This window comes from Triticum dicoccoides, chromosome 1B (genome assembly GCF_002162155.2).
Source record: "Triticum dicoccoides isolate Atlit2015 ecotype Zavitan chromosome 1B, WEW_v2.0, whole genome shotgun sequence".
In the NCBI taxonomy this organism is placed as follows: Eukaryota; Viridiplantae; Streptophyta; class Magnoliopsida; order Poales; family Poaceae; genus Triticum; species Triticum dicoccoides.
In genome coordinates, this window is record NC_041381.1 from 348,815,571 (window position 1) to 348,828,626 (window position 13,056).

General features: G+C 48.6%; 2 protein-coding genes, 1 long non-coding RNA gene and 1 pseudogene across 8 annotated transcripts; 2 read left to right on the forward strand and 2 right to left on the reverse strand.

Annotated features, from left to right (window-relative positions):
• Positions 1 to 229: 229 nt before the first annotated feature.
• LOC119350370 lies at positions 230 to 2,084 on the reverse strand (annotated as a pseudogene).
• Positions 2,085 to 2,087: 3 nt separating this feature from the next.
• LOC119350371 (protein PHYTOCHROME KINASE SUBSTRATE 4-like) lies at positions 2,088 to 3,401 on the forward strand (the record flags this gene model as incomplete). The annotated part of the gene is made up of 1 exon (XM_037618237.1): positions 2,088 to 3,401. A coding segment is annotated over one exon (1,314 nt), but the record flags the coding sequence as incomplete, so codon positions are not given.
• A 303-nt stretch (positions 3,402 to 3,704) lies between these two features.
• Positions 3,705 to 9,282, reverse strand: LOC119334567 (U11/U12 small nuclear ribonucleoprotein 65 kDa protein-like). 4 transcript variants are annotated; one of them, XM_037607111.1, is made up of 12 exons: positions 8,954 to 9,282; positions 8,098 to 8,391; positions 7,821 to 7,892; positions 7,459 to 7,665; positions 6,221 to 6,302; positions 5,936 to 6,115; positions 5,700 to 5,858; positions 5,458 to 5,628; positions 4,790 to 4,877; positions 4,628 to 4,686; positions 4,337 to 4,402; positions 3,705 to 4,044 (listed from the first exon to the last, which is right to left on the reverse strand). In XM_037607111.1, the coding sequence occupies exons 2-12, from the start codon at positions 8,304 to 8,306 to the stop codon at positions 3,958 to 3,960; spliced, it is 1,380 nt and encodes a 459-aa protein (XP_037463008.1). In that variant the 5' UTR covers positions 8,307 to 8,391; positions 8,954 to 9,282; the 3' UTR covers positions 3,705 to 3,957. The 4 variants fall into 4 exon arrangements, with proteins under 4 accessions (XP_037463008.1, XP_037463013.1, XP_037463015.1 ...); XM_037607116.1 differs by having other exon boundaries at positions 8,098 to 8,428; XM_037607118.1 differs by lacking the exon at positions 8,098 to 8,391 and having other exon boundaries at positions 8,954 to 9,281.
• A 415-nt stretch (positions 9,283 to 9,697) lies between these two features.
• LOC119334588 lies at positions 9,698 to 12,730 on the forward strand. 3 transcript variants are annotated; one of them, XR_005161459.1, is made up of 3 exons: positions 9,698 to 10,308; positions 11,012 to 11,428; positions 12,167 to 12,730. It is a non-coding gene; the product is annotated as an uncharacterized LOC119334588 (long non-coding RNA). The 3 variants fall into 3 exon arrangements; XR_005161455.1 differs by having other exon boundaries at positions 9,726 to 10,308; positions 11,012 to 11,115; positions 11,214 to 12,730; XR_005161450.1 differs by having other exon boundaries at positions 9,710 to 10,308; positions 11,012 to 12,730.
• Positions 12,731 to 13,056: the final 326 nt, after the last annotated feature.

Here is a 13,056-nt window from a genome sequence, read left to right on the forward strand (position 1 = left end):
TTGTTCGATTCAGAGAAGTTGAAGTGCGCTCCGAGCCGTGGCACGCACGGCTGCCCCTAAAAACTCACCCTCCACCTCAAATGGACGTGGGCGCAAGGCGGTCAGCACAACATGCAGACTTTGCAACCACAGCTACTACTACTCTGGTGCCCTATAAGTAATTCCAGACGGAGGAAGTACATTACTCCGAAGAGAAAAATTCACTGTAGGTCACAAAACTTGAGCTGGATGACACTTTGGTACCACTACTTCAAAATACCCGAACTACGGTCCATGTACTTGCGCACAGGGTTCACTTTGGTCCGTATGTACGATTTCGTCTACGTATTCGCTGATTTGGCCGAGTCAGCGGCCACCAGCTAGGCTTTGACCGCCACGTAGTCGATCCTAGGGTGAATACTACTCGATCCAGGGTTATTTTTGCAAAAACGCCATGACCAGCTCCCTGTCCGTCTTCTTCCCCATGGTGGGCTTCCTCAGGAACAGCTTGATCTTCTTCCTGCCAAGCCAGCCGTGGTGCTTGGTGGCGCGCGGCGGGCTGAACCCATACAGAGCAGTGCGGCGGAATATGCAGCCTGTGCCGACGTACATGGGGCCCTGCAGCCCGTCCATGGCGCGCATGGCGACATCGAAGAAGACGAGGTTGTGGTTGGCGTACCGATCGTTGGGGTCGATGCCCTGGAACCGCTGCGGGAACTTCACGTAGCAGATGCGGTCGCCGCGGCGGTCGAGCATGTAGCACATCCCTTCGCGGAGCGCCGCCGAGTTGTGCACGTAGTGGTCGCAGTCCAGGTTGAGGATGAAAGGCCCGTTCGGCATGATGGCACTCATCCTGACCAGCGCGTTCATAGTGCCCGCCTTCTTGTTGTGGTCGTACCTGGGCCTCTTCTCGCGCGAAACGTACACCAACATCGACAGCCGGATGTCCACGCCCGTCGTGTCGATCAGCACGCCGGACTCCGCCGGCTCACCGCCAAGCACTGGCTCCGACGTCGGTGGTGCATGCATTGCCTGCGCGTTCATCAATCATTTGGAGAAGATACACGAGCATTTCGAATCGATTGAACAAGCATTTCGAAAGGATTTAGTATGTCAGCTGCAACAACATCTATGGATTCGATCAATCACCTGAATGATGCCAGCGTGGTTGCCGCGCGCGTGATCCGTCGCCCCGGCGAGTCAAGTGCCGTCCCACTAGGAGCCGTCAGACATCCATGTCGCTTGTTTTTACACGAGGAATTGGTACCTGTATGGGCTGAGGATGGCCTGAGAGACGCTGGTCTTCCTCGTCAGGGGCCGGCAGCAGCGGGCACCGAAGTTGGGCGGCTCCTCGATACCGACGAATCCGGAGGTGGCCCCAGCGATGTTGCCGCCGCCGCCGTGCTCGTTCTCGAACCATAGAGCGTTGCCGTAGCTGTAGGTGCCCTTGGTCTCGAAGAGCCACCGGGCGTGGTCGAAGTCGGCCGGCTTGCCGTTGCTGCTAGGCATGGGCATCTTGATGGAGTGCACCATGGAGAAGCGCTTGGACATGGATGTCATGGGCATCTGGTCCCTCTCCTCCGACGAGGAGATGGCGTCGTCGTCGTCCTCGTCGACGGAGTCGTCAGTGTCGCTGCCGGCGGAGTAGGCCTCCTTGCAGCCTGGGCAGTTGCCGAAGGCGGCGACGCAGTCCATGTAGCACTCCTCGCAGATCATGAAGATGCAGTCACAGGGCGGGTGGCCGCCAACGCCGGCATGTCGCAGCCGCACATCTTGCAGGATATGTTGACGGAGGCGGCCGGCCAAGCGCCGTTGGCAGAGTTGCTGAGCACGTGGGCGCGCGTCGCGCAGTTGAGGCCGCCGGTGAAGATGGTGCCGGAGACGTAGCTCCTCTCCGGCAGCACCTCCCCCTCCTCCTCAGCTGCGGGCGCGTCCATGGACGCGGACGCCGTGGTCCTGTCCGGCGTGGGCGGGATGTGCACGGTGTAGTGCACGAACTCGGCACTCGCGTCGGCACCGTCCCTCGACGCGTACCGGCTCCCCCCGCTCAGGCGCACCGGCGAGACCTGCAGCTCGCGGTGGAGGAGCCGATGGAGTGCTTGGGCACGGGGCTGGTGAGCCCGGACCCCCTCCTCAAGACCGCATCCCCGGGGCTCCCGCCGCCAGCTGCCCGTCGCTGCCGTGGACGCGGCCGCACCGCGGCGTCGTCGGAGGCCAGCTGGAACAGCCGCTCCGGGCTGCTCGCCAGCAACCAGTCGCCGTCCGCGGCTAGGCAGCACGACAAGGGCTATGGCAGTGGCGTCACCGGCGTCGTCGTCCTAGATACGATGGACGATCAGCATCACCGCGGCGGCAAGAAGCCTGTCGCCGGCGCCTTCGGGCAACGCTGGGGGATCTTCAGCCGGGACTGCCCCTGCGCCGGTAGGAAGGCGGTCACCGTCGACGTCGCCTCCGAGCCGACGACCCCGAGGATCCACGCGAGGTTCGACGCCAGGGAGGAGTTCTTTAAGGCCAACGGGCTGCCTCCTCCGTCTCCAAACGACGAGCCCGGCGTGATGAAGATTTTTACGACGGGGAGCTGCGCGTTCCCGCTTCGCGCCAACAACAACATCCTCGCCCCGGCGCAAAATAACGGCGTAAACGCTTCGTTTCCCGCTTTCCCGCCCGACGTTGGCCGCCGCGTCGTGAGCTCTGGCGGATTCACCTTCCCGGTGATCAGCCCGTCGAAGGCCATCAGCAGCAGCGTCGTCGACGAGCCGCCGCGCGAGTCGCTGGAGGTGTTCCGTCCCATCGACGAGGACTCGGTGGTGCTCATGGACCCTCCGCCGCCCCTTGCCGCGGCCGGCTTTCTGCGTGCGCCGGCGGTCGTGGCGGCGACGGACGACGACGCGATGAGCGACGCGAGCTCGGACCTGTTCGACCTGGAGAGCTTTGCGGCGTCATCGTCGTACCCGACCACGTACCGTGGTCGCAGTAGCCGGCGCAACTCGGGGGACGACGACTTGGCGTACGCCGCCGCCGCCGCGGAGCCAGCGCTGAGCGAGTGCATGTACGCGCCAAGCGAGGCGAGCGTGGTGTGGAGCGTGGCCACGGCCGAGGGCGTCGCCTACGACGCCGACAGCGTGGCCAACTTCTCGAGCGCGGCATCCGCGTGCGGCGTCGAAGAGTTCCGGTTCGTCCCGCCGGGGTCCGCCGCCGGCCACGACGGCTTCACCGCCGCCCTGTCCCGAAGCGCCGGCCGCAAGAAAGGCGGCGGGTTCTTGGACAGCTGCCGGTGCGAGAAGGCCGTCAGCGTCGGGCCGACCCCGGTCCGTGTGGCCCGTCCGCCGGCGGTCCCGGCTAACAAGACGGTGATGGGGCTGGAAAGCAGCGGCGTCGCGCGCTACCACAACCGCCGCGTCCACATGCCGGTGCGGACGTGATCGATGCGCGCGCTCCCCGTCTGGCGCCTATTACAATTAGCCTATACGAAAGTACAGTACGGTACATAATTCTCTTGTTTGTTCCAGGTCCGTACCAGGCCCGGCCGGACCACCCAGAGGAACGGCACGCCGCTGCCGGCGATGCCCCAGGCCGTCTCCACCAGGTCCCTGGCCGACATGGCGTTTTTGCAAAAATAACCCCGGATCAAGTAGTATTCACCCTAGGATCGACTACGTGGCGGTCAAAGCCTAGCTGGCGGCCGCTGACTCGGCCAAGTCAGCGAATACATAGACGGACCAGAGTGAACCCTGTGCGCAAGTACATGGACCGTAGTTCAGGTATTTTGAAGTAGTGGTACCGAAGTGTCATCCGGCTCAAGTTTTGTGACCTACAGTGAATTTTTCTCTACTCCGAATTCAGAATCTGGAGAAGAGAAGCACAAGATAGTTGATACAGCTGTTTCTTCCACACGACATGCACAGGTAAAAATGAGAATCTTGGTTGCCAACTCTTAACAGCTTCACAGCACATCAGAGTCGGAAAGAATGCAACCTCCTAGGAAGACGTTTTGGTAGCAGCAGGGCTTCTACCAAACTGAATGATCATCGGCTTGCCCTTGAACGCATAACCATGCGCTAAATTCTGCAAAAAATCAGTAACCACACCATTCTTTAGCACTTCTGGTGCTCAAGGACTGAATAATAAGGAATTAAAAGAAACTCCAATTGGAACTTATTTCCTGACAACAAATGGCATTCAACGTTTTCCCTTTCTGGTCTTATAACTTTGCTACTTCAGACAAAGTTTGTTAGTGCAGGGTACAGTGAGCAGCTTTTGATTTAAGTACCCAGATGGGGTTTCTACCGTATTTTGGTGGATTAGCTTTATATTGTGTAATATTACAAACTGATGGGTAAAACCGGCAGTCACTAACCAGTGCACGCTGCGCAAGTTCAACAGATGGAAACGTCACAAAAGCTTGGCCCCGCATTCGTCCTTCCTGGAGCAAGATCAGAACATTTCAGAAACAGAACAATGCGCTAGCAAAATGAAACAAAATGTTGGGAGATTGTTTTATGTGGTCCAACACAAACATCAGCTTTCTCGGTAATTTTCACCATGAACCACAGACGCAGAGCAAGGAACATCATTTGGTTATTAATTTATGAAAAGGTTTCCCTGTTTTATAATCATGGCACAAGCAAAATATATGTACACATCTAACCTGCATTAACTTGATACTTAAACCAGATCTTGCAGCATCCATGCTTTCAAACACAGATCCTGTTAAGAGCAGTTTGAAACAAGGTGAGGAAATGAGAAAGCACTAAAGATGTGCAGAATCAACATTTCAAGAAACACAGTATTCAGTCTCCCTCAGTCATACCAAAGACATAGTAGAAGTCATCATGAACAACATCTTTTGCCAAGTTCTTAATATATAATACACTGGCAGGATTCCCTGGAGTGTAATTCTGCAAAACAGACACAAGCGTGTGTCAGCGAGGCATCAAAACGTAATTAAATTATATGTTATTTCAATAAACAGAGGGGACATTTTGTAAGTCTTGAGTTGCAAAAATCAGCATTTTCCCAGTTTTTTGTAAAAAATACGGGCGGATAATGATGTCCATTTTGATGAATAGCAAGAAAAAAACAAATACAAGCAATGCATCAGCTGATCATTGTGTGATAGTGACATAATAGACCCAACCACATAACAACTAGCAGCACCAACTTATGAAACTACATTTAAAATCTGCTAATAGGAACCATGCTTCCGATTATTAGCATCTCATCATCAAGATAAAAAGAACGAAATTAAGTGAACAGATGCTGATACATACACTGTGTATTGGTAATAATCATCTTGAAGTTAAAAGGTAATATCACTAAAACTGTACATCATCGAGATGTTCAGGCTGACCAGTACTCACGATGTTTGTGCAACAACAACAACAAAGCCTTTCAGTCACAAACAAGTTGGGGTAGGCTAGAGTTGAAACACATAGGATGATGTTTGTGCAAACGGCATAAAATACTGAATTCGTCTACCTTGAACATGGGAAGGGACAAAATCTCCTCTGTTGGCAATTTCTCTTTCTCTATTTCCTGAGGCGTGGCAAAATGTTTTTCTTCAATTTTTTCATCTCTAGAGGCCAATTCCTTGTCGATAGTACTCCGATCAGCAAGTTCCTTATAAGCAGCCTTAGGGACAATTTTTATCTGCACATAACCATTGCATTAGAGAATGAATAAGTAATTCAACTTTTGAGTTCTGAGAAAGAATGTTTCACCTGCAGTACTGGGTTTTTCTTTTTTATTACTTGAAGCTCATTGGGAACTAGTGCAGCTGGTTTCACCCCGACCGATTCATGGGCGACACTTCTATCAACTGCAGGACCAACAATAGCTTCATGCTTTGCACGCTTGACTTTCCTTGTATCAACATCTTCCTATACATAAAATGCACATAAACTTTTGGCAAAGATACTACAAACTAAAAGATAGAAACACAGGAAGTGGTACGAACATCAGAAGACTCCATCTCAGACTCATCACTAGACAGATCAGCCAAATGAAGTTTCTCTGTCATAGAAGGCTGTGGTGGTGGAGGGGGAGGAGGAGCAGGCACTTGTGATGGTAGAGGTGGAGTAGGCAATGCCGTCCGAAATGGAGCTGGAAGGTTCATCTTGTTCATCAAATGCAACACCTGTTACATAAATACATCAATCTAAATACATTTGCTCATGTGAATGCACAAAATAATAGCTTGCGAACTGTCACAGTAGTTCACGAGGTTGAAATTCTAATGGACCTGGGTGTAAAATCGGGGAACGGCAATGAGAGAGTTGACAATATTTGTCAATATGTTTCCATCAGGTGGTGGGTATGCATACCTAAAAATAAATAAAGAGCACTATGGTTAATCACACTTCTCAAGTAAGATGGTGGATTAGGACTGCCAACATGGATAAAAGAAAGAGCTTCTGCAGATAAGAATTGGTTGGCCTCGTGGGAAAACTATGAAACATCGCAGAAGTATGGAGTATGGAGTCTCAGAAGTCAGAATTGCATCTTAGTCAGGATATAGAACTTCATAATTCAGAAGTGGTTTGCTAGATTGATTTTGCTACTTCTGATTGGATAATATAAGCAAATTGGCCATAAACGCTTGCATTGATAACTAACAGGCCTGTAGAAGGGTCATAAATCCAGTAGTGGTAAATTGAGCTACTCACTTCTCATACATACAAGCATTTTGTTGAAACGGGAAAAATAAGGCTACTTTTAAATTAGAGATAAAAACTACTACTTTTTTTAACAAGACAATGTACTTATGTAATCCCTGCTGGTAATAGAATAGACCAGGATTCCCTCAAAATAGAATAGACCAGGATTCCCTCAAAATAGAATAGACCAAGTCATCTTACCCTTGTCGAGCTATAAAAATGGAAACAGCAACTTTGGTCGCCATCTCCATATCTTGTTTACTTGTAAGCTTTACTGGGTATGCCTTATATACCGTGTTTGGGCAACTCTCTCAACAATTAAGAGATCCATTCGAAGAGCACGGAGACTAATACTTTAAGTTTGAAGTCTCCCCATCTGGGAGACTTCTTATAAAATACCCTTACTACCAGGCACTTTTATATAAGGCGCCCACACATTTCAAAAGTAAAATTTGACCAATAGTTAGACCAATAAAATGTCAGTTATGTGACATGAAAGAGATATCATATAGGAATTCAACGATATTAATTTTGTGTCACAGAACTAAAATATTATTGGTCTAGCTCTTGGTCAAACTGAATGTATGAATGTGTGGGTGCCTTATATTTTAGAGCAGAAGAGTACTACAAATACAAAGGTGAAGTTGCACATAGCAGCTCGCATCTTCAGTTACTAAATGGTATTTTGCAGACAACAGCTTCATTTCTAATAACACATAACATATCAATTACCTACATGCAATGGCTTAAGTGGTCATAACTCATAAGAAAAGGAAGATGTTGGAAGATAATGAATGAAACAACAACGATGGAGATAACATACTCAAGATGAGGAGGAAATGAATAGTCCACACCAAGCCTAGAAGCGATCGGTTCGGCAGTTGATGTAGGATTCTCTTGATTCTGGGAATTCATACTTGGCACTTGAGGCATCCTGTGAGCTAATTCCTCCTGATGCTTCTCGTTCGCATTCTTGGCATTTGGCTTGTTTGCTCTCTCGACTATCAGTACTTTCCCAAGGATCTTGAACCTGCCAAAACCAGCCCTTAGCCAAAAAAAAAAAACAATAACGAAGGACAGAAATTCACAAAATTAAGATCACGAAAACAATTCATATTTCACAGGCAGTTCGAACAAAGAGAATGTACAACTAATCAAGCAGAGTATGTACTTGAGGGAAGGAACCTGTTCAACACAGACTGCGCCTGATTGGCCGCCATCTCGTCCCTAAAATCCACAAATGCACAGTTCCTCAGCCTGTAACGGTGAAAATAGTTTCAGTAAAAAATATACCATATGTATTACCTAGGCGGGCAGACAAATCTCAGTAGACCTAAAGAACTTCTTTTGAAATATGTACATAAGGAACTCTGCTAGCTAAATCACAAGTTATCAAACACAGTTAACATGTAAAACACCAAAGAAAGCAGAAGTGGACAGGTGACAGGGAGGAGGAAAGTACTTTCCACCGCAGAGGCGGACGGATGTGGCGCCATAGTGGGAGAAGAGTCCAAAGAGCATCTCCTGTGTGATTGCCTCTGGGAGGTGCCGCACCAGGAGCGTTGCTGGCGCCGGAGCAGACCCAGCCTGCTGATGTAGAAGCGGTGGCGGCGGAGCAGAGGAGAGATTCCCGGGCAGTGGAGGAAGTGGATGCGGCGGAAATGACTCCATCGGAGACACCGGTGGCTTGGCGATGGATTTGGACAGGGTAGCAGTGGCGGAGCGTGACAGCAACCAAGAGGGAGCCGATTTCAAACTGAAGGCAAAATATGCATGGAAATTCACAACATAAACTGAAACAAAATATACATGGTTACATTAATACATGGGTATTGTTGGACAAGTACCAGTATCTAGTGCTCCACATTACTAGAATACACCGGAATGACCAAAAGACGACTAAATATAACCAATAACTACAGATATGCTCTTCTTGAAATTGGCAATTATACCATCATTGCTAATTTTACGTGAAACAAGAAATAAAATAAAATTCTTCATTACTTCTCTGAATCAGGCATGGCTGACTGCACTAAACATATCATTGTGAAGTAAACTAGCAAAGTAGCAATCCAGTGGCAAAAACTGCAGATAATCTTCTCTGAATCACCATTGGGTGTATTAATTTTCTAGTGATTGTTGTGAATTAAGCATATAATACAAAAACTGTAGATAATTTAAGGGATTAGTGTCTCCTTTATTTTTATTTATTTATTGTACATGTTTGTTCAGTGCTAGACAGGAGCGGAGTAGCAGTAGCAGACTAGCAGTGAATGTATACAGAATCGCCGTATGATACTGGACCGACGGATGCATACCTTGCTATAGTTGCTTGCTCCTTCGACCTCCGGTCCTTCAGGCTTCGGCAGCAGTTCACAGAATAGCCGGCAGCACGAGAAGGGCCAGCAGCCAGCAACGGGCTGCGTGCAGTTCTTGCAACAACCAGCCGGTGGAGGCCGGCGGGCGTCGGCTAGAGGACGGCGCGGCGGGCCGGCGGACGGCGGCGCTCGGCACTTTGGCAGTCGAGAAGGGGAATTGGGAGGAAGACCTATAACTAAATTGCCATGGCAGAAAGAGAGGTCCCTATGTGCCGCTCAATGCGTCCTGGAGCAGTGGGACGCACATAGGGCGACCCGACTGGGCCAGCCCATTCGCGGACAGCAGCAGTCTTCTTCCTTCAAATGACGCGGGCTGTAAGCGGTTTTTTCACACGTACTTTAGCAAGTTTCTCTACTATTATTAAACAAGCATCCTCAAAAAAAAATATTAAACAAGCAAATATTATCTTTTCTAAGTGCACCCCGTCTAACGTACACACAACAACAGCAAGTAATCACAGCCTCACGATTAGACTAACTTATTCCAATCTAACCGTCAAACAACAAATAAATATCCCAAAAAGTACGTTTAGCAATTTAATGTGGCGGACGAAAACTATGCGAGCGAGCGGAAAAAAAATAGAAAGGTTCAATCGGCAACCACGTAATCGCACCCTTAATTACCGCTAGCTGCGCACCCAATCCCGAACGAGACTTGCCTGCTCCCTTCTCATGCTCTCATCCGTGCTTCCACGTACGTGGCTTGATTTAATTGGAAGAAAATAAAACCCGGCCCCACCCCCTGAAAATCAGGGGGGAGCATGGAAAGGAAGCAGGCAAGCCTGATCCTCCAATCCCACCTTGAAATTAGCACTAACCCAAAATTAACCCTCCCAGATCTTGGTCTCAGGAAATCCGCCGGGGCGTCCCTGCCCCATCCGGCCGCCTCCTCCATGGCGACTGGCTCCCATCCGGCCGCCTCCTCCATGGCGAGAACCGTGTCCAGAGGAGGACGAGCACGACCATGAGTTCCCCGTCGTCGTCTCTCTCCGTGCTTAACCGGTGTGCCGACACCCCTCCCAAGCTTCGCCTGCTGCTACCCCGACACGGCAGCATGGATCTGACGTCTCCCGGCCGTCCCGAAGCGGCGGCCCATGGGATCCGAGCGAAGAAGAGGCCTCGCGATGGCCTTGGTTCTCCTCTTATGCAGGCTAGATCTTGTTGGCCTCAACCAGCACCACCATCAGGATCCAGGCGAGCATGCGGCTGCTCCTCCACCGTCATGTGACGCGTGTAGTGGCCGTTCACCAGGGGAGACTCAGCTCCACGATCACCACCACTCACTTGATGTGCAGGTACGGCCAACCACCCCATCTCCCTCTTAATCCATCTTTTCTGCCCTCGCATGGCTGCGTGTAGAGGTAGAGATTAGAGAGCATGCACTTGCAAGCCTTCCGTGTTGAAGACATGTCTTGGAATCAATTGACTCATGGTACCATTATGTCACCGTTTATTTAGACATCTGCATATTACTGTTGCCACTAAAACTCACACTCATTGCCTCAACGCCGCACACGGGAGTTGCCGCCCCCGCGAGGATTTGAACGCACGAGGGCGGCCGCTGGCAAACGAGGCCGCACTCGCGCCCACATGGGAACGGCCACATCAGTTGTACGCTTGCTTTGATATATGAGTTGTACTGAATTTTGCTATATTCAAATTGATTTCGTAAGTTAGCAGGGTGCCTGTCTCTTGAACTGATATGTGTTTGCTTAATTTAGTGAGGCTCATTATATTTGGTAAATGCAAAATTCAGCAAAGTATACTTTGTGTGCAGGAAGTTACCGAGGTAGGCTGACTTACGTATGCCCTATAGATGCAAAATTCAGTAATTTGTCATACATCTCAAGGTGCATGCTTTATGTGGGATTTACCTGATTGTGCAGTACAAGGATTGGATTATTTTTCATTGACTTGTTTGAGGACAGGACTTAGGCTTTGTTTGTGTTACGCTCTCACCTCTCACTAACGCGACGCCGGGCATCGATCGAGTTGCAGGTCCACACGCCATCGACAAGTCGACCCGCGAAAGAAGCTGGCCCTACCGATCAGGATGACATCGATGAGGAGGAAGCAATGGTGTGACGTCATGGATCCCACCTGTAAGTGCGTGAGTGTGTGGCTACAGTTTTCTACAATATTGTGAAAACCACGATGTGTTTGGCAGTCACAGTATTTGCCACTATATTTGGTGATCCAGTTATCAGCATGTTCATGTTCTACAACCCTATCGGCCCCGGGCAAAGAATCACACACGTTATCATAGGCGAGGACTGGTCGTGGCTATATGCAAGTGTGGTCGCCGACACCCAGGCAGGCTCAACGTATAGCATGCATACACGGGCTCTTTTCTGAATACTATGCACCTTGAATTCTGTGAGATATACACGTACATTGCTCCCAAGTCATATAGAGGTTAATGCTCAATCTTTATTTTATTTTTAAGAAACTAATTGGTGATGCTTTGTACATAATAGTCAGGATCTGGTTCGCATGACTATGTTGCCCTGCATAAATGATCTTCACCACTCTCTCTATACCCTTTTATATATGGGTTTTTATCATTTATGTCACCGGTTGTGTTTCACTACTCAGTTTTGCCACTAGGAATTTCAACTGCTCAAAAATGCCATCGCTTCGTTAGACACATGCTCAAAAATGCCACTGGACACCATTATTGTGGTCTCAAATCTCTTTTGCCATGTTATAATGACATAAATACCTATGAACCAACATGCCAGCTCTCCCTCTATCTCACTACAATAAAGTATGGGGCCCACTTGTTTCCAACAACGTTCTTATTTTCCTGTAAAATTATTCGCTTGGGTACTCCTGACAAGTGGGGCCACACTTATCATTGTGAGATAGAGTGAGCTGACATGTGGGTCTAGGCTTATTTTTGTCATATAACATGGTCAACAGGTTTGACGTGAAAATAACAATGTCTAATGGCATTTTGGAGCAAACATCTAACGTAATGATGGCATTTTTGAGATATCTAATGGCATTTTTGAGCAAGCATCTCACAAATCGATGGCATATTTGAGTAGCTGTAACTTATAATGGCAAAACTGAGTAGTGGGACACAACTAGTGGCATAAATGATAAAAACCCTTTATATATTGTTTGACATTTGTACTTTTCTATCTGCAGATGAGTAAGAGAAGAAAAATGAATGTGCTCCTGTTTACATCAAGAGAATGTACCCCATTTAAGGACCTAACAAACACAACTATGGATGGTAGTGCTAATATCCCACATAATCAAACGGACGATCCTAAAAGGAAAAGTGTTCAATCATGGTACGCCAATGTCGGATGAGAAGAAAGCAAAATACAACGCGAAGTGTCATATATCCTGACAACAAACGAGAGTTGCAGCTCTAGACTGTCTAAACCAGGACCAATTATCACAAACATGTGTTTCTCCGTTAGACTGTGCTATGGTTCATCTCTACAACAGTTTTCCTATCTAACATCATGTGTATCTAAGTGCAGCTTCTGGTCAGGCCCCACTTGTTTCTGGCGATCCCAGTTCCAGTCAAATGCAATAGGATATGTAATGCTTATTTGTCACATTCATTCATTATGTAATAACTCTTCTCTCCTGTGACAGTAATGTGTCACAAATTCATCAAAAAATGTGCCACTCCCTCCTGATGCTCCCTCATGGTGCTAGAAAAACTCCCAAGTCAGAAAATTATCACGGTTGCTTCAACATTTATCTCTTCGAGCTGTAATAAGAGTTTTGCGACAAGGCTGCCTTGCAATATTTTATATGACCGTATTATTTTCTGGAGATTTTATATTGCCTGACCATTAATTTGGCTTCAAATGCTCCTGATGAGGCTTGAAAGTTCGTTAAGTGTGGTAACACCACTCTCACATTCAGGTTTATTCACCTTTATATTTCTATAAAGGGGCTTGCCAATCCATCTAACACACCATAGAGAAAAATAGTGTCTTCCAGAGAGCATGACAACTGAAATGCATCTTACACACCTTTCGGCAGGGGAACTTTGTGAAACACGGCATGGTCATGAA

What these genes read in the sequence shown, in the direction of transcription:
- LOC119334567 (XM_037607111.1), bottom strand. Translation starts at nt 8,306, where the DNA reads ATGGAGTCATTTCCGCCGCATCCACTTCCTCCACTGCCCGGGAATCTC. An exon ending in GCGCAGTCTGTGTTGAACAG is followed by an intron (nt 7,666 to 7,820) that starts GTTCCTTCCCTC and finishes TGGTTTTGGCAG; the next exon opens with GTTCAAGATCCTTGGGAAAG. An exon ending in TCATTTCCTCCTCATCTTGA is followed by an intron (nt 6,303 to 7,458) that starts GTATGTTATCTC and finishes ATTTATTTTTAG; the next exon opens with GTATGCATACCCACCACCTG.